The sequence below is a fragment of the Chiloscyllium plagiosum genome, unplaced genomic scaffold (assembly GCF_037043375.1).
Source record: "Chiloscyllium plagiosum isolate Xiang-an unplaced genomic scaffold, Cpla_swu_hap1 HiC_scaffold_14, whole genome shotgun sequence".
Taxonomy (NCBI): Eukaryota; Metazoa; Chordata; class Chondrichthyes; order Orectolobiformes; family Hemiscylliidae; genus Chiloscyllium; species Chiloscyllium plagiosum.
The window spans coordinates 71307823-71328293 of record NW_028270152.1 but is presented as its reverse complement, the minus strand read 5'-3'; the positions used below and the strand labels follow the sequence as shown (position 1 = coordinate 71328293).

The following is a 20471-nucleotide window of genomic DNA, read 5'->3' as shown; positions in this document are numbered from 1 at the left end:
GCCAACTTCTATTTCGGAGTGGAACACAAACATTGTCTGTGTATTTCAATTCCTAGATTTCTGCACAATTTTCAAACGGTGGAGAAACCTAAAATCAAAGTCAATCTTTGCCAAACAGAGCTTTTCAGGAACAACCTTTCTGAGTATGATAAGCTGCAAGGGATGAACCTAAAAATGTCAAATGACAATTCCACGGCTGTTTCCCTTGATGCTTTCTGTAAATCCACCAGCAGCAATAACCTGCTAGAAATCAAAATAAGAGAAATAAATTTTACCCCCTATGCATAAAGTGGTCTCCATCTATCAGTTCTACTGTCCCTCCAAATTAAATGGAGATCCTTCTAGTCTTGATGGTCCATTTCCTCATTTCATTGTGCCTCTGTAATATATCAGCTTCATTAAATTGAGAGGTGGCTTGCCTATGTCCAGAGTTACATGAATCGAAGTTCTGTTAGAAAATATCTCATTTTTGCAATGCCTCTTTTAGCACTGCTCACCCCTCATTATTGTTTTCTATGGATAACAAAGATTGGGTCCAAGAATTCAGGATGTATACAAACATTTTAAAGGGCTTGTTGCTTACGCATACCAAGTGATGCAATTACCACTTTTTGACACAAACGCAAGTGTTGCTGGGGAAGGTCCTGAAAATCATCAGTAAAAGCTGCAAGAGAAACAGTAGGTAGACTGGTGGCCCTCTCACCTTGTATGAGATCAAATGGCAAAGTTGGTAACACAAATTCCTTCCTCTGTTGCTCAAGGCGTTTGAGTCGCTCTAATTCCTCCAGCTGTGCTGCTTTGGTTCCAGCCTCAAGTTGGTCCTCCCGTAGTAGTTTTCTGAGAAAGCAGAAGACAGATATCAAAAGGATTTAGATGAAAAAGACCCACACTTTAAAATGGTTATAATTCATCACTGAAAATAGTCAATACACTGCTATTGAGTGAATTGCACTATCACCACATTATGTGCAAACGCAGGAGATGGGGGAGATACTAAACGAGTACTTTGCATCAATGTTTACTGTGAAGTAGGATATGGAAGACATAGAACATGGGGAAATAAATAGCGATGTCTTTAAAAACGTCCATATTACAGAGGTGGTGGCGCTGAATGTCTTAAAATGCAGAATTTTAAATCCCCAGGACCTGATCAGGTGCACCCTAGAACTCTGTGCGAAGCTAGCGAAGTGATTGTTGGGCCCCTTGCTGAGATATTTCCATCATCAATAGCCGAGGTGCTGGAAAACTGAAGGATGGCTAACGTGGTGTCACTATTTAAGGAAGATGGTAAAAAAAAGCCAAGGAATTATAGACCAGTGAGTCTGACAAGATGGTGGGAAGGTTGTTGGAGGGAATCCTGAGCGGCAGAATTTACGTGCTTTGGAAAGGTAAGGACTGATTAGGGATAGTCAACATGGCTGTGTGTATGGAAAGTCATCTCTCTATAACTTGATTGAGTTTTTTTGTAGTAATGAAAAGGATTGATGAGGGCAGAGCGATGGACATGATCTTTATGGATTTCAGCAAAGTGTTTGACAAGGCTCCTCATGGTAGACTGGTTAGAATACAAAGAAAACTAATCCATTTGGATACAGAACTGGTTCGAAGGTAGACGACAGAGGGTGGATTGATGCTTTTCAGGCTGGATGTCTAGGACTAGTGGTGTGCCACAGGGATTGATTCTTGACCCACTACTTTTCCTCATATATATAAATGATTTGGATATGAACATGGTTGGTATGGTTACTAAGTTTGCAGGTAACACCATAATTGGTGGTGTAGTGGTCAGCAAAGATTACCTGAGAGTACCAACGGAACCTTGACCAGATGGGCCGATGAGTGGCAAATGGAGTTTAATTTCAATAAATGTGAGGATCAGCATTTTGGAAAGGCAACTCAGGGCAAGACTTCCAACTTAATAATAAGGTCATGGGGAATGTTGCTGAACAAAGAGACCTTAGAGTGCATGTTCATAGTTCCATGAAAGTAGAGTTGCAGGTAGAGAGGACAGTGAAGGCAGCATTTGGTTTGCTTTCCTTTATTGGTCAGTGCATTGATTATAGGAGTTGAGGGGTCATGTTGCAGTTGTGCAGGACATTAGTTAGGCCACTTTTGGAATACTGTGTGCAATTCTGGTCTCCCTGCATTGGGAAGGATGTTGTGAAACTTGAAAGCGTTCAGAAAAGATTTACAAGGATTTTGCCAGGGTTGGAGGATTTGAGCTGTAGAGAGCGGCTGAACAGGTTGGGGCTATTTTCCCCCACAGTATCAGACGCTGAGGGGTGACCTTATAGAGATTTTTAAAATCATGAGGGACATGAATAGGATAAATAGACAAGGTATTTTCCCCAGAGTGGGGGAATCCAAAACTAAAGGGCTTAGGTTTAAGGTGAGAGGGTAATGACTGAACAGGGACTTCAGGGGCAACTTTTTCACACAGAGAGTGGTGCCAGAGGAATTGATGGAGGTTGGCACATTTACAACATTTAATAACCATCTGGATGGGTAAATGAATAGGATGAGTTTCGAGGGATATGGGCCAAATGCTGACAAATGAGATTAGATAAACTTAGGATATCCGGTCGGAATGGATGAGTTGGACCAAAGGATCTGTTTCCATGCTGTACATCTCTATAATGCTAAGGGAAATGGGTCTGGTTGGGTTACTTTTCGGAGGGTCGGTGTGGACTTGTTGGGCCGAAGGGCCTGTTTCCCCACACTGTACGGAATCTAATCTAATGTAAACCAAAACACAATTTTCCAAGTTAAAACTTGTGACCTCAAACAGATAAGAAAAAATGATAACCAGTAAGCATTGTGGCATTGCAGTTAAAAATAATTTGACTTATTTCAAGCATTGATACAAATTGCAATTAGCAGGCTTCCATTAATTTTGCCATTTTCATTTACTTTGATCTTAACCATACTAAGTATCTTCCCATGACACTGCAAATCTCCATGTATTTACACTTGCTTATGCTACTGGTATTTTGTCCTCTTCTGCCATTGAGGACAATAAGAATCATTAAAGCAACAAGTCAATCATTTCCCTGTTATTTTTTAGCCACTCCAGTATGTCAGTGATGGACATGCTCCTTTACCGCACCCTTTCTCAATAAGTTTAGAAATATTAATTTTAATCTTAATACTACCAAGCAAGGTGTTATTTTCACATTCTTTGGCACTTCAGTAATAAGTGCAACCTTTGCTACTTGTGATCTATCTCCCAGGCTGTTGGAGTTTCCATTTTGTCTTACCATTTTGTAAACTTTTTCTTTCAGCTTGCTACTATCTCTAACCTCATTTGTTAACCATGTTTAACGACATTAGTGGAACTGTTGTCTTTTAAGAGTATGTACAGATTGTTCTCCCATAACACGTTTATTAAACATGATTTGATTGTAATGCGATTCGTGAATTATGGACTTTTTTTTAAAATAAAGTGAGCTATGTTTGCTATTACACAATTCCATCCCTGGCACTAGCTGAACAGAAAATCCAAGTCTCCAGATCCTCTGTCTGCTAAATGCAAATTCAGTGTGTTCAGGTAAAACAGGAATGCAATCAGCTCTGCAAGCCTTGAAACTTAGCTTGAAATTGGGAATTATAGGTGACATTTAGAAGGAATTTTATTTCAAACTGGGGGAGAATTATGAGGAGGATGTCAATATCACATGGCCAGTCGGCATATGAGTTTTCTGGTGAAGAGCTTCGTGTAAGGTACAGTGCTGCAGCCAGTGATTTTAGTGTTAAACTGTTAAATTTACTGAGTTATTTCATTAAAATATGTGATTTCAAGATTTACTTGGACCATGCTATCATTTGTTAGGCTAGCTACCATTTTTGTTTCGATTTTAACTGATATTTTTGATGGTTTGTCCTAATCCTGTTTCTCCCACAGGCAGCATTATTTATATTGTGTTATTTTCTATAACACAGTTCCACATGGGAATGCAACTACCATATTATAGGAGAACTACCTATACTAGTTTTGCAACCTATAAATACTTCACAAGTTTTCTCACTGCTTACCCATTCACAATTAATTCCAGCTCACCAGTGTCAGTTAACTTCTCATCCCTTCAAAATTCAAGATTATGATTCCGACACCTCATATCCAATTAAATAATTATTTACAAGTTGCTTCCTTCCTGTCACATTGTTAATTAATTAATTCAGTTCAAACTCCATTTCTAAGGAAGTGCATTGGAATGAAATTTACTTGCTCTCCAGAGTTCTACTTAAATACCCTGGCGTTTAGCCATCACTTCCAGATACCACTTCAGGTTTCTCTCACTCTCAAATTTGACTCCTATCACCATTCTTTCATTCCCACCATCATCTTACCAGGAGTAATCAACACTTGGAAATAAATGGCAACTCACAAATGACATCTGTATCTCAGGAATATTAAAAATAATTATTTTGTCATATTACCCAAATGGTCGAAGTTAGCACGCCTAGCTCAATTCCCAAATTCCTTACTAATTATCTTTGACTATTTAATTCTCGTCATTGAATGCTAATGACTCCAGCAACATTTGGTGAACTTCAGTGTTTAGTTACCTTCCCAAATGCAAAACACAGTTTAGTCCTACATAGGATTGTCTCATTAAATTGACATTAGGCTCAGAAAACTAGAATTTTGACAGATTTAAAATGATCAAATGCTGGCATATAGCTTCCCCCCTCAACCTGTTGGACAACATACCTGGAGTATTGTGCTTTATTAAGAAACAAATTTCTTATTCAGTTCCAGATTTTATCTTTGTAGCTTTTAAACAGTCTTAACATTTGAACTTTTGGCAAACATTTTCATTAATTCAAACAATACCAGAGGAAGTTGCACAATGAACTTTAAATGCCACTTACTTAAAAAGCACTTTTAAATGCACACTGCTTGGTTCCCATTAGTTTATTGCGGCGATCTCCAGTCTATCCATTCTTGAAATTAGGCAAATGTGACTTCAGTTGCTTAACTCAGATTTGACACTTTTTTCAATTTAGAACCTTTGCCTGTTATGATTAGGAATCAACCCATGGGCCTGAGGTCTATATGAATCAACTGTGCCCTGCTTCTGTCAGGATCACTATTCCAAACTAGCAAATAGTATGCCTTACACGTCATGAATAGAAACAGTACCTCGGAGTAAGTTAGCAGAAGTGACTCAAAGCATTCAGATTTCAAAAAACATAACTGTTCCTGCCGTAACTAATCAGTTGATCTCGAAGGCAGTAAGGAGGGTACTAAGATGACACAAGACTATAATGGGCTGTAAGCGATGCACCACAATGCTATCCAGCAGCCTTGGGCTGGTGAGAAAATTAAGTAACGAAGATAGAGTTGCTGAACTATCACAATCCAAGTGATGGAAATGGATGTCAATTGACCTAAGATGGTGAATTAGCTACCTTGGCCAAATATTATGCCAGTACCCATCAAGCCTACTCAGAAAATAAACCTTTTGTGAAGACCATACTCAAGATTACTACAACCTTGCATTAATTCTGTTGATATTTTTGTAACTTAAGAGTTTTACTTTGTCTGCATTCAGGTTCTGCATCAATGTGCACAGACGTTGTATGTGATACTTCTACTGTGTGACGTTTCCAAGTGAGCATTAATGATTGCTCATTGAGAAAGACAAAGTGAATAATAAAGAATGTTATATAGATGCAACCATTAGAAGGCAACTTTCTTTGCAAGCCTAGCATCTAAACTGATTCAATGGACTGGAAAGCAAAGGCAACTTTACTTTCTAATGTTAGTTACAACTCCTGTGCTACTCAGTCATATTGAACCAAGCTCTGAGTGAACTAGCTAATTTCATCTGGTGAAAAGGGAAGGAAAAATAGGCCTAATGTTAAAAGATAGAGTTGATGGCTGCTTCATTCTTAAACAAAATCATATTATTAGAATAAACAGCCACTGAGGCCTTAGACAGGAACTGAACAATTAAATGAAGGCACAAAACAAGCTCAACTGTAACCAATACTGATGACAGTTCATTCTAATTAGGCTGCAATTTTTTGTTGTTTGTCAAGGTAAAGGCCCTTAATGTCGGACATTTTTTTATTTAGATGTTGCAACACTGTAAAATTCAGATGAAATCTTCCTGCAGTACTTTACATAATGGTTTAATAAATCCTTTATTCTGTTGAAGATCTTTCTTACTGTTCTGAATCAGTGCACTTCATATGAAACATTAAAAAGTAACAGCTGAATACTAATATCTGGTCATTATGTGAGATATCTGGGATTATGTTTTCAGTATCAAAGTCCTGAACTTGTCTTTTCCACAGGCTGAACGGGTCCCCTTGCCAAAACTACTTCCTTCAGAACAGAACAAGCCAATCATTTCAGATTGCGCAGCCAGCTTCAAACAGCTCTGTGATCACATGGACTGCAGTCTGCATCAATGCCAGTGCACACAAAGCAAAATTGTTGCCTGCTCTTTCCCAGGACTTAAACAGGAAGAACTTGTCATACCGGATGTTTCTCCTCATGTGGCCAGGCTTTGTTGACCTCTGCTTCTTGCCATTTTCTGAGCAAGACTGCTTCCTTTCATTCTGTGATGAGGTAGTTGAAGTGGAGCATTTCCATCCTCTGGCATCGGGCTGTGGAGAATGCTCAGAACCGACAGGGGTGGGCTCAGAATCATCTGAAAGAAAGAATGGGAACAACAAAATTTCAAGGTAGATACAAGCCTTTATCACTCAATCACAAATAGTTCAACACTTATTATGTTAACAACAGTACAAAGCATCCTTTAATCAAGTGATAAACTGATCATATCCTAGCCACGAATGCACTCAAAATCAAACTGCTAGTGTAACTAGGAAGGCAGATAAAAGACAATCAATAGCTATCACGAGAGGATTTCCAAAAGGCATTCACAAGAAGGGGACCACACAAAATATTAGTAAGAAACTCTAAGACTTGCGTGCAGCAGATTTTAGAACATGTAGGGGAATGGTTAACAGACAGAGAAAAAAAGAACAGAGATTGCAGGGGCATCTTCAAGTTGATGGCTGTAACTAGTCAAGGGATGAAGCCTTATTTGTTTACAATCTAGATTAATAACTTAGAGTGAGAATAACTTATTTAAACTGGCTGACATTGCAAAAACTGGGTGGAAATGTAAACTGACAATCATAAGAAATCTGAGTAGGCCAACAAGCCTCTACATTATTCAGTAAGGTCATTGCTGATCTGAAAGCTGTTTCACAGCCACTCATTGCCTGCTGAACATTACCCTGTACTCCACAATGAGTTCACTACACAGTTATTTTTAATCAATGCAGCACACTGACACAGCTCCAGGGCAAGTAGGACTTTAACCCAGATCATCTGGCTCAGAAGTAGAGACATTACTACCGCACCACAAGACCCCCTTCACCACACAGCCTTTACTCTCACACTATGACTTTGAAAATGAAGCCATCTTTGTACATTGATTTTATTTTAAAACAAAGGGTGGGAGGTGTGGCAATATTATGACTTTAAAAGATGTGTTCTTGCTTGTTTCTCTTCTAGAGCGATGTTGTCACAATGGCACCAAAATGTCTTCTTCAGACAAGACAGTTGGTAAACAGCTTTAAAAAAATACCCAAGGAAAATTCAATGACAAAAGAATGAGTGGGTGGGGTCAGGTTCTCACAGACCCAAAAAGGATTTTGGTTTTGCTCTCAGTTGGTGATTTTTGCTGGCTGCTAGAGTTCGCTACTGCTAGAGTGAAGACTTAGGCAGAGAAGCGTCCTCTTAAAAAAATTCAAACAAGTCAGATTATTTCTTTCAGTTTTTTTTCTACCGGACTGCAGAGAGACAGCACATGAGGATAATAACTGTTTTGAATTGCCTTTGCCAAGGGGGTATTTATGGGATAATGCCTATATTGGAATAGTTGATGCTCTGCAGCAAAATAATACATAACCTTGCTAAGTATTTCAATAAGAGGGAAGTTATGACAATTTTTCTTTTTGTTGTATTTTAACTTTATTTAAATTTATTTAACTAATATTTAAAGTTTTGAACAAAGCTTAGCGGTGGACCAATCGAATCATCTGGAACACAGCACCTGATACTTACCTTTTACTAAGTTAGAGTCTAGGCTATCGCCCTAACATAGTCTGGGGCAGGTCTGGTCAGGTCCATAATAAAAGCGTAAAATAAAGCAAGGCAAAATAGCTGATTCTGATCATGCCAAAACTCCCACACCTTCCAGAATGGCTAAAGGGACAGAAGGCCATTCAGCCCCTCAAAACTGTTTTATCATTGTATTCGATCCTGACCTACCTGTACCTCATCTCTACTTATTAACCTTTGATTCTACTCAATGATACCCCAATGTACAAATAAATCTTCCTGATATCATCTTTGAAAATCTCAATTACTTTTTGAGAAAGTGAGCTCCAAATTTAATACCATGTACACAGGCAGGAAAGAAAACAAGGTTTTCATGGATTTGAAAGGTCATATTGATCTTTAAGTCTGTGTATGCCTTGGCCATCTCTCTAGAGCCCAGAATTGGAAAGGTTTATCAATTTCTGATTAAATGCTTATGCCCAAAACATCGACTCTCCTGCTCCTTAGATGCTGCCTGACTTGCTGTGCTTTTCCAGCGCCACACTTAGCTAACAATACCCTCTACAAACCCACCAACTCCCACAGTTACCTTGACTATACACCCTCACACCATGCGCCTTGTAAAGACTGTTCCATTCTCCCAGTTCCTCCGTCTTCATCCATTCACATGATGCCAACCTTGTCAAGGAGTTCTCTGAAACGTCCACTTTCTTCCTCAACCAAGGACTTCCCACTACTGTGGTTGACAGGGCCTTCCGTCACCTCCGACCCATCTCCCATACTTCTGCCCTTAACCTCTCTCTTGCCACAACTGCAATAGGGTCCCACTTGTCCTCACCTACCATCCCACCAGCATCCACATCCAAAGAATCAATAGCTTCTACTTCTGTCACCTCCAGCGGAATGCCACCACCAGACACACATTCCTACACCCCTCCCGTCCCACAGGGACAATTCCCTCCATGACAATTTGGTCCATTCCTCTACCATCAATACCTTTCCAGAACCCCTCGGCACATTCCCATACAACCTGTCAATTTACTTTCTCCCTCTTCGCATATGCCCTTATCCCAGCCACTACACACCATGCCTTGTCATCACATGGGCTGCTACCACAAATAACTGTCAGCCACTAATGGTTCCCATTAGCACCTATTGATTCTCCCAGGCTGACCTTTACCCATTCTTTTGTCTGCCCAACTGTTGTTCTCTCTCGCTGGGCTCCATCTCCACCTATCATTTACTCCTTCCCCTTCCCCCAACCCCTTCTTTGGCATATATACCAACCTTTCCCTAACTGCAATTAGATCCGAAACAAAGGCTCTGCTTCCTCTCCAAGGATGCTGCCTGACTTGTTGAGTTTTTCCAGCAATTTCTGTTTGTCTGATTCCCAGCATCCGCAGCTCTTTGATTTGCCATTACGTCTTTGCTATATTGAATAAAAAAATAGAGGAATGGGGGACATTTAAAAGCCAACAAATATTGAGGGGATGAGGAAGTAAACAGTTACTGTCACTAGAGAAAAAATACTAGGCGAACTAATGGGATTAAAAGTAAAAAAACTCATCTGGACCTGATGGGTCACATCCTAAGATTTTAAAGGAAGAAGCTGCAGAGATGGTGGATGCACTAGTTGTAATTTTCCAAGAATCCTTAGGTTCTGGGCAAGTCTCACCAAGTTGGAAAACTGACAACACAACCCCTTTATTCAAAACAGATAACTATAGACCAAGTAGCTTAACATCTATCATTGGGAAAATGTTACAGTCTATTAAAAAGAATGCAATGGCAGAGCATTTAGAAATACAGCAAACTTTGTTTTAACTGGCATCTTATGAATGACATCCTCTATCATCCAGCAAAAATTATATACCTCAAATACCAGAACTTTACTGTATTATTGTGATCTCTGCAATGTCAGAGGAGTCAGTTTAGGGTGCAAATGAGAAGGCTCTTTGCCAGAAAGTTTTCTTTAAGGCAAAGTTGCATTATCATTAGTGATTAATGCTGCAATTAAAGTATAACAGTGATGTGTATGCCCTCTGCATTACATCTCTATTACTAATTGTGTGTTTTTACATGGATTATGTGGATCTCTTGATGAGCTGGAATATTTGTTCAACCAATGTATTTCTGGTCCCATAGGTACTGACTAATAAAAGAATTGCCATACATAATGCAACCAAGCAGTCATCATGGCATAATGAAGGGGAAATCGTACCTGACAAAATTATACTTACTTGAGGCATTAACAAGCAGGATAGATAATGAAGAATCAAAAAAGGTTATATATTTGGATTTCCAACAGGTGTTCAATAAGGTATTGTACTTAAAACCACTTAATAGGACCCCACCATGTTGGGAGTAGAATAAGCATTTTCAGGATGACAACCTGTAAGTAATGCAGTGACACAGGGATCAGTAAATGGGTCACAATCTTTTACAATATATACTAATGATGTGGATGATAGAAGAGATGTACTACTTGCCAAGTTTGAGGATGCCGTGAAACTAGATGGGAAGGCAAGTACTGAGGATAACAGAGTTGTGACACAGAATCTACACAGGGATACAGACAGGTTAAGTGATTGGGCAAAAACTTGGTATAATGTCAAAAAGTATGAAGTTTATGAATTTCAATCGAAAGAATAGAAGCACTGGAACTAGTTAAATGGGGAAAGATTTAAGAAAGCTATAGCAGAGGGGGATTTGGGAATCCTATTGCACAAGCCTCAAAAAAAAACTACAATCCGGTAATGGGGAAGGCAAAAGGCTCCTGATCTCTATTTCAAAGGGAATAGAGGATAAAAATAGGGAGATCCAACTACAAATATTTAATAATTAGACCGCACCTGGAACGGCAAATTGTTTTGATGCCATTATCTATGGAAAGATACACTGGCATTACAGACAGTCCAAAAAGGCTCACTAGGCTGGTCCCCAAAATGGAGGAATTATCTTAAGAGGATGAACTGGTACTCATTGGAGTTAAAAGTAGAGATCTTATTGAAACATGTAAGATTCTTAGGGGGTTGATAGGCTGGATTTGCAGAGGTTGTTTCCCCTTGTGGGAGAGTCTAGGATCAGAGGACATAATCTCAAAGTAAAAAAATCACCCACATAAGAAGCTTTTTTTTCTCTCAGCAGTGGACAGTTTATGGAATTCTTTACTACAGAAAGCTGTATAGTCTAGGCTGTCAAGTATATTCAAGACCATGTCAGATTTATTTTTGATCAAGGCTTATAAGGCAATAAAGTGGAATTGAAGATCGATTGAATGGCCCACTTCTGCCCCTATGTTTTATGGTTTTAGTATACACAAAGGAGCGCATCACAGAGAGAACACTTTGCAAGAAGTAAATATGATAAAGGGCATGTCGCAGAGAGGGGATCTTCAAGTCCATAATTTGCAAGAAGGATTCCAAGCTCTATAACAAATTTACATTCTAACCAGAGGTGTACTCAGGCAAATAATGTCATTTATTCAGACTAGGTTCTTGCACAGAAGTCGACATTCTCCTTTGCTGAGAAGCAAAAAAATTCATGTTACGCAATGCAACAACCTGGAGTGAGTCAGAAGGATGTGGGTTCAATTCTAACTGCTTGAGATTTATGCACATAAGGCACTGAAGTATCAGCCTGTGTTACCAAAGGAGTGTGCCACTGTCGGAGGTGCAGGCTTTCTGATATGTTAAAGCAATTTAACATCACATTATTTTGTTATAAGGCTTAATTCACAGTCTCCGGAGAAAATACTTAATCAACTAACATCACAAAAGCAGGACACCTAGCTAGTTATTTCGCTTGTTTGTTGAGAGCTGCATTTCCCTTCATTAAATATTGACACACTGATGCCAAGATACAAGTAACTTCACAGAAGTACTTCATTGGTTCTAAAACCCTTTGTGGCATCCTGAGAATATAAACGGAATTATGCAACTTTAATTTTTTTTCATAACATCCCTTAAATAATAAATCATCAGTGTGTTTGAGATGCTGTCTTATGACTGCTGAAATTACTTTTAGAGGTTCTAAATAGTTCTTCAGCTTTGAAACAGTTGAACAGAAAAAGGTGGAGAACACCAGAAAAACAGCAGACCAGGAATCAGATGAGAAAAAAAATCACATCAAATATTTAATACTATTACCCTAAAGGAAAATCCTTCATAAAGTCGTAATGCTTCATCCAAGAGTTGTCAAACCTTAGAAGAAGAGCAATCTAAAAATTGTCTTTTAAGTTGGGTTTGTCTTTTAAGCTACTGAACACGTCTCTGCCGTTAGAAACTTACATAACTATTACTCAACTGCTTGTGGGCCCAGAGTAAACATTAATCACAAACTACTCCTGGCTCAGGCTCCTTTTAAATACTGTTACCGAATGTAACTTCCTGGCTGCCAGCAAGGAGACACCAAGAAAACGTTGCTTACTTGTGAAGTACAGAGTGTTACCTAGGAGGAAGAGACTGCTTGATCTGTCAGCCAAGTCCGTCGCTCTCATAGATGCCAGCTGATTTGTTTCTCCCTCAGTGCAGGTAATTGGATTGATCATTATAGAGAACCACTGGCTGAATTTCCATCAAAGTGTTAGCTGAAACCTAGCAAGAGACCTCAGCGCAGTGCAACCCCAGCATATAAACTCAAAGGCTGCAATTAATTCAAGCGAGTGCAAAACAGCACAACTGAACAAAGAACCTTACATAACAATTCATACACAGCCAGGGCTCTAGCAAAGGAAATTCATACGTACGACATACACAGCACACTATTTCGCATCTGAACTATTTTCCTTTAATCTCCAAACAGAACTTACATTTCAATTGGAGATGAGCCAGTAAAGCAAGACCCTCACCAGCCTGCTCTAGCAAATTTTCTCATGACATTATTCAGAGGGGGAACTTTTCCCACTGTCCTTTCTAATACTTATTGCTGAACCAGTATTGCAAAAACAAACTTTTGGTCAATATCACAAAACAGTTTGTGGGACCTTGCTGTGCACAATTTGGTTACCATGGTCCCTCCGGCACACAGTCAAACATCTAACTCCTGGGAGGTTCTGAAAGTAGTGAAAAACACTTATGAAGGCATATAAACACCAAGTCAGCAGACATTTGAAAGACATGACAAAGTTTACTTGTTTAATATAAACATTCAAGGAATCAGGAAGCTCACTTGATCATTCAGTGGATGAATACAGTACCAAAATGACTGCATCCCCACATTAGATCCTGGGTGAGGAGCTAGCGAATCTTGAAACAAATGACCTCAGCATCCACTGGGTTAGGAGCTTCTGACTATTATCCATAAGACAGCTGATGCACATCAAGTTGTGGCTACATCAGGCTTAAATCCCCCTTGCAGAAATTTGCAAACAATGAGCAGCTTGGTGAGGTTATCTGCGTGCTGGAGTTAACACAGCTAGAGTTATCCCCTTCAGCATAGGATACAGTAAAAAAACTGGAAGAAAAGGCAAATTCTCTGAAACAGCTCCAAACAAACCAAGTCTGCATTCACTGTCACACTCAGTAGGCATGAGTCCAAGTTTGAGCATTCTCACTATATATTGCATTGACAGAGGGGTAATTAGTACTTGTACTTATCCACTCCTAGGCCAATCTGCCTGATTAAAAAAAAATGTTTCTACACACTGTCCCACCTGTGCATCTCTTAGAGTGTCCTCTACATACATTTGGCACTGATCTCTTTTCGTCTCTCCCCACTTCCATTCTAACATAGAATATAAAGTACGTACATTCATCACATAATATTCAGACCATCCAAGACTTACCTCCTGCTTCTGACATTCAAAGTATAGCGAGTACCTATCTAAAAGCAATTGTAGTCAATTTGCAGAACTTCTCTCTCAAACTCCTGAACTCCTCCTTCATTCCTTCCAGCTCCTTGATGTGATCTTGAGGCTCTTTAAAATCCACCTCTTTCATAAAATCTTTGCTCACTCAATACTTCACGTGGCCCAGAGTCACATTTTGATGCTCCAACTCCTGTGAAGCACTTTAGAATATTTTGTTATGTGATTGTAGACATAACTACTTGTGGTGAAGCAAGTGAAGTCATGGATGCAGAAAAGACCCAAACTGATACGTTGTTAATAGTCACTCTAGGGTATGCAGCTGTGCAGCCACCTATAAATTCCCACGCAGGCAGAGAACAAGTCAGCCCTTTCAGAGTGCGCACAGCTGCAAAAAATACATTAAAGGGTAGTTATACACAAGAGAAAGAAATTAGAGTCATAGAGATGTACAGCATGGAAACAGGCCCTTCGGTCCAACCCGTCCATGCCGAATGAGGGGCATGGATAGGGTAAATAGGCAAAGTCTTTTCCTTGGGGTAGGGGAGCCCAGAACTAGAGGGCATAAGTTTAGGGTGAGAGGGGAAAGATATAAGAGAGACCTAAGGGGCAACTTTTTCACACAGAGGGTGGTACAGGTATGGAATGAGCTGCCAGAGGAAGTGGTGGAGGCAGGTACAATTGTAACATTTAAGAGGCATTTGGATGGGTATATGAATAGGAAGGGTGTGGAGGGATATGGGCTGGGTGCTGGCAGGTGGGACTACATTGGGTTGGAGCTAGAGATTAACTAAAATTGTACGTCAGCCAATACCCTGCAAGTACATGGGAACAATGTGTGCATTCAGCTTGCTTGACACTTTGCCATCTGATTTGTGTATCGGATGCTGCCTGAACTGCTGTGTTCTTCCAGCACCACTAATCCAGAATCTGTTTTCCAGCATCTGCAGTCATTGTTTTTGCCTATCTGATTTGTGTAGTCATTCTAGGAATAAACATTTCTGACATCAGGATAGCAGACGTAATGTGTAGGTGTCATGGTGTCTTTGAGAGTACTGTGATCCACAGAAGATGTTGGAAAACAAATTCAGAAAATGCTTTCAGTGTTAGATGTGGAAGAGAAATGTTCTGCTCAGCACAAAGGATGGCAATCATTGGAGGCTATTTTCAAAAGAGTACAAGAATTGAGCGATACAGTGCTTAAAAGGACTATCTAGGACATATTGCATACAAGTACTTCAATCATTCAAAGTTGAGAGTCATGCTTTGCCTGGAGCTTTAAAGATAAACAAAAATTTGTTTGCAAACAAATGCACATTACTAAACTTTATTTGAGTTAGCTGCTCCACCTCTTCCCCAACAAAGTACCGCAGTTTGGGCATAGAGTTAGCATCCAAGCCACTCCTATTAAGAAACAGGAAATTAATAGACTATTTGACACCCCCCCAAACCTGCTCCACCATTCAAAAAGGTGATGACTGATCCAAAATTCCTCACAGGCCCTTTCTCTGTAATCCTTGATTCCCCCACTGATTATGAATCTATCACAGCTTTAAATATACACAAGGAGTGAGCCTCTTTAGCCCTCTGTGGCAAAAAGTTCCAAAGACATTCATCCCTTTATTCTGGTACAATGCCCTCTGGTCCTAGATTCTCCCATGAGGTGGAACACCTTCTCAGCATTCACCATCAGAATACAAAAGAACTTTGATCAGATGAGCCAAGCAGTGGCAGGAGGAGTTCAATTTAGATAGGCGTGAGGTGTTGCACTTTGGTAAGGTAAGGTAAACAAGGGCAGGACATACGCAGTTAATGGTAAGGTCCTGAGGAGTGTTGCCAGACGAGAGAGACCTGGGGATGTAGATGCATAAATCCTTGAAAGTTGAATCACACGTAGACAGAGTAAAGGCAGCATGTGGTACACTTGCCTTCACTGGTCATAGCATGGAGTATAGGAATTGGGATGTCATGTTGTGGCTATGAAAGGACACTGGTGAGGCCACTTTTGGAATACTCAAACAATTCTGCTCGCTCTTCTGTAGGTAAGGTGTTGTTGAATGTGAGAGGGTGCAGAAAAGTTTACAAGGATGTTGCTGGGACTGGAAAATTTGAGTTGTATGGAAAGGGCAGATAGGCTGGAGCTTTGTTCCCTAGAGTATCAGAGGCTGAAGGGTGACCTTTTGAGGTTTTTAAAATCAAGAGGGTCGTGGATAGGGCGAATAGCCAAGATCTTTTTCCTAGGGTGGGGGTTTCCAATATTAGAGGACATAGGGGAAAGATTTATAAAGGACCTGAGGGGTACCTTATTCATTCAGAGAGTAGTGCTTGTATGGAATGAGTAGCCAGAGGAAAAGTAAGGGGCGGGTACAATTACAATATTTAAAAGACATCTGGATGGATATATGAATAGGAATGGTTCAGAGAGATTTGGGCCAAATGCTAGCAAATGGGATAAGGTTAGATTGGGATGTCTGATTGGCATGAATGAGTGACTTCAGTCTTGATGGTTGTTTACCTGTGGTCCAGTGAGTTTCACCCTTCATTGCAAATTCTGTTTTGAAATTATAGAAAGCTCCACAAGGGAGAATCAGCTAGTGTGGAGGTGTGAGGTGTTTGGATTGTATGTCAAACACATAACTTTCCCAGATTCACATGCCAACTACAAAGACACTGCTCTCCTTTAGAGTCAGGCTGGGCTGGAATTGAATGTTTTCTGGGAAGTGCAATTACAATTGTTGGGGCAAAATATCGCATTTTATCACATTTAGGTCCAGATCCTAAAATGATTGTGCAATTAGAACAAGGAAGTTTCTGGCAGTGATCTGAGTGTGTCTGTCCAGAGAGCAATGTGATAATGGCATTTTGTCTGAATGGCCAGAAGTCACTTGTCCTGGTCCTGGCCATCAAACCTTCTGAGAGCTTAAAGCTGTCAGGGAATGCAATTTTCTTCTTAGACAAGGGAAAGGGTTTAAAACTCAGAATACTTATCATTTCAACTCTGCCTTACACATTTAAGGTTGATTGAAATCAATAGTTCTGTATCCTATCCATTTCTGTTTGAAGTGTATTATCTTGAAAACAAATAAAAGCCATAAATATAAAGGAAATCAGCTAATCTAGTGCAAAAGTTGCACTCTGACCTTTGACCAAAGGAGTTTTAATATATCATGGGCAGAATTCTATTCCAACTTTTCGTCAAAATATCCAAATTCTTTGAATTTACTTTTTGCTTGCCAGTGAAGTTGAATTTGCCCTGGTGCAAACCTGATAGAATAGAATAGGAATGTTGCATCTTATATCAAGGGGTTTGGAGTATAAGAGTAGGGAGGTCCTACTACAATTGCGCAAGGTGCTGGTGAAACCACATGTGGAATACTGCAAGCAATTTTAGTCCCCTTAAAGATATAACTTAATTGGAGACAGTTCAAAGAAGGTTCATTAGGAAGGTCCCTGAGAATGAGAGATTGTCTTATGAGCAAAGATTAAACAGGTTGGGGCTCTACTCACTGGAATTCAGAAGAAACAAACAAAGGATTCTTAAAAGGCTTAACAAGGTAAATGAAGAGAAGACGCCATTTGCTGTTATACAATGAATGTTCATAACCTTGTTGACTGGCTTCACTAATGAATACTTTTCACCTTGTTAACTGACCTTACATACTGAATGCTACCTCATCTTGTTAAATGGCTCTACATAATGAATGCTTTTCCACCTTGTTAACCCATTACCCTTGCCTCCAGCACCCCATTGTTAACTGTTATTTCTTACTGGATGTGAGTCATGCTCAGTTGAACCTAGTGTTTCACAAACCTCAGAACTTAACTCTTTCCCTGTCTGCTTATACCCTATACACATTCTCATTAGGAAAGTCTACAACTAGAGGGCAAAATCTCAGAATTAAAGGTGCCAATTTAAAACTGAAAATGAGGAGGAATTTCTTCTGAGGATTGAGTGTTATGCAACTTCTTGTCACAGTGTGTTTTGGGAGTAGAGTCCTTGTGTTCTCTGCATCTAGTTTCGTACTTCCATCTTGGTCACAATCCTTGCTTCTGTTCTTGTCCTCTTGCTTTATTTACTACTTCACGAGACACATACTGGTGGTGTAGATTGCCAGTGGTTATTAAAAAGGGATTCAAGTGTAAGAAAATGTTACAAAATTGAAGTGAAGCTAATCTGTGATGCATTAAAACCAACTCAATGATCAACCATGGTAAAACCACCCTGAAATTTCACTTGGCAAATGAACTGCTTGATGTCGTGTTGATTCAACAGTCTGCACAGAGCTAGCTCATTACACAAAAGTGTATTAATTTTGGCCTTGGTGCTGCTGGGCGGAACTAAGGCTTTGCAATCAGTCAGGGTTATCATTCTTCCAACAATATTCAGTTCCTCTTCTGGATAGTGCATATGATGTAAAGCTATAATAGGATTCAATTCAAATGTAACATACATATGAATAAATTTCCCTTAGATGCACTGACCTTGAAGTTATAGGGCCCATCAACTCCCAATATTGATAACACAATGACTCCATTGTAGCTACTGGCATTGTAACCTTGGTGCAAAATCACTCAACATAACAATGTACCACAACTCAGTATATATTTACAGAATGAATGCACACCACTTTTCAACTTTTCAGAAAGCTTTGCAATCTTTTCTTCCAAGTTTTGGCATCATAACTACAACTCTGCTATGTTTTTATCAGGCAGTAGATTTTAGTACATTTTTAAGGTTGTTCAGGGGATACTTGATCTTCAACAAAGCACTACTGAAAATATTGACTTGCAGACAAAACATGACCAATCCACAGATCATGCCATTTGTTCCAGCACCACATAATCCTGTCCTACTTTGATCCATGCACACACCCACACTCAGACCCAAACACAGTCATGCACACATTTCCCTCGACCGAAAGACTCTCCCTTCTCCCTAGTCACATGACTCCACCAACACCCTCGCTGTACATTTCTCACCAAGTTTATATCACTGCCAACACCAATCCTAGAAGTGCCAAGTCCACCTCCCATTCCTGTCAACTACTCTGTCTCCCAACTTGCCCCTCAAGCCCTGACACTACCTTCCCTGCCCTCCTGACACCCCTTTCTTTCAACATTTGTTTCCAGTCTATCCAGAATAGAGTTGGGTATTAGTTGTCCCTTGTAGCAAATTGATATTACTTTAACAAATATTAAAAAAATCTAAACTGATTTTACTGTTGGAGTTGCTTATTATTGGCTCAATTTGTTTGTACTGGATGACAACTCTCCTCTCCATAAAACAAGGCAAATGCCTCCACATTAACACTAGTGATAACACTGGTCTTCAAAAACCAAAAACACTTGCATGTTCTGCTTTTATTTTGTCATTTCACCAATAAATACACAAAAGGCAAGAGTACACACGCAAACATAGAGCACTGAGACCAGAGCTAATAGCAATATCTACTACTCATTTCTCATTTAGGATACAAATTTGCAATCAAGCTTATCCAGATTCCCCATTAGCCACAGTGGCTAACAATGTACAACACACTCATTTAGTCATATCACAAGACTGCTGGGAACACGAAGCACCTGCTGTTGATAGGCACATCAATATAAAGATGTCTTTCAATGTCAAAGATGCAGAACTGGAAACCTACACTGAAATACTGAACCTTTAACATGCTATACAAGTGAAAGATTTCTAAACAACGGACAGAAAACTTAAGTTTACTCCCAAGTCTCACTCTAATGACTCAAGTCCATTTATCCTTCAGGTCTATTTGATGATACAGTCCCAAGAGTCATGACTATTTTATCCTAGTATTCTGGGCATTCCTATAACAAAGTGAGCAGTGATTAACTAGCAGCTCCCATTTACTGAAGTTGCATCCTACAGACAGGACCATATCCTTGGGTCATTGAATCAACACTTCCCCTCCAAAAAACATCAAAAACAACTGTGCAAAATTTGTTTAAAATACAAAACTCATTGCTGATCAAAGAAAACTTGAACATACATGTGAATTAGAAGAAGGAGGCCTTCACTGGTTCAGGTTCATTGTAATGTTTGACGTGTGGCTCATTGAAGAACAAACCCAAATTTTTGTAATCAGACTCAAGGAACATAGTGCATCTATTCGAGGTGCAGATATGCATCATTTATCGTGTTTTCTTAACGGCTGAGGTTGATATCAAACTGCTTCTTGCTCTGGTAAAACTTTCATTGTAAAACAAGCCAGTCATTAGTATCTCATTTTGTAGTCAACAGAAGAAACCATCGTGATGAAACCAAGCCCAGAACTTAGGAATCTAGAATGGTATTGTGGCATACTCTGCAGTTCAGGTGAATGAAACAGAAAAAAAATTAACAAAATTCTATAAGACCATCATTGTAATTTGCTGAAATCCTTGAAAGAGCAATGGAAATTTTGACCAGCAAATCCAGGACTCTTAACAATAATCCATTATAACAGGCTATTACCTTCTAACAAGGTTAAGAAAAGGAATTACTTGTTCAATAAGTACATTATCTTAGCTCACATGCCTTATACCTGTTGTCTATATGCATTTTTACCTTGTTATTCTGGG

General features: G+C 39.5%; 1 protein-coding gene across 3 annotated transcripts in view; it reads right to left on the bottom strand.

Annotated features, from left to right (window-relative positions):
• The window catches only part of rad54l2 (RAD54 like 2), a 122109-nt gene that overhangs the window by 55605 nt on the left and 46033 nt on the right, over positions 1 to 20471 (bottom strand). For 2 of the 3 annotated variants that reach the window (XM_043708510.2, XM_087994516.1), the window contains exons 1-3: positions 12515 to 12650; positions 6491 to 6662; positions 704 to 837 (exon numbers count right to left, since the gene is read on the bottom strand). In XM_043708510.2, coding sequence (XP_043564445.1) covers positions 704 to 837; positions 6491 to 6662; positions 12515 to 12635 — 427 coding nt within the window. In that variant the 5' untranslated portion in view covers positions 12636 to 12650. Of the gene's footprint in view, positions 1 to 703; positions 838 to 6490; positions 6663 to 12514; positions 12651 to 20471 lie in introns of those variants that run through there. The other variant, XM_043708511.2, reaches the window with a different exon arrangement.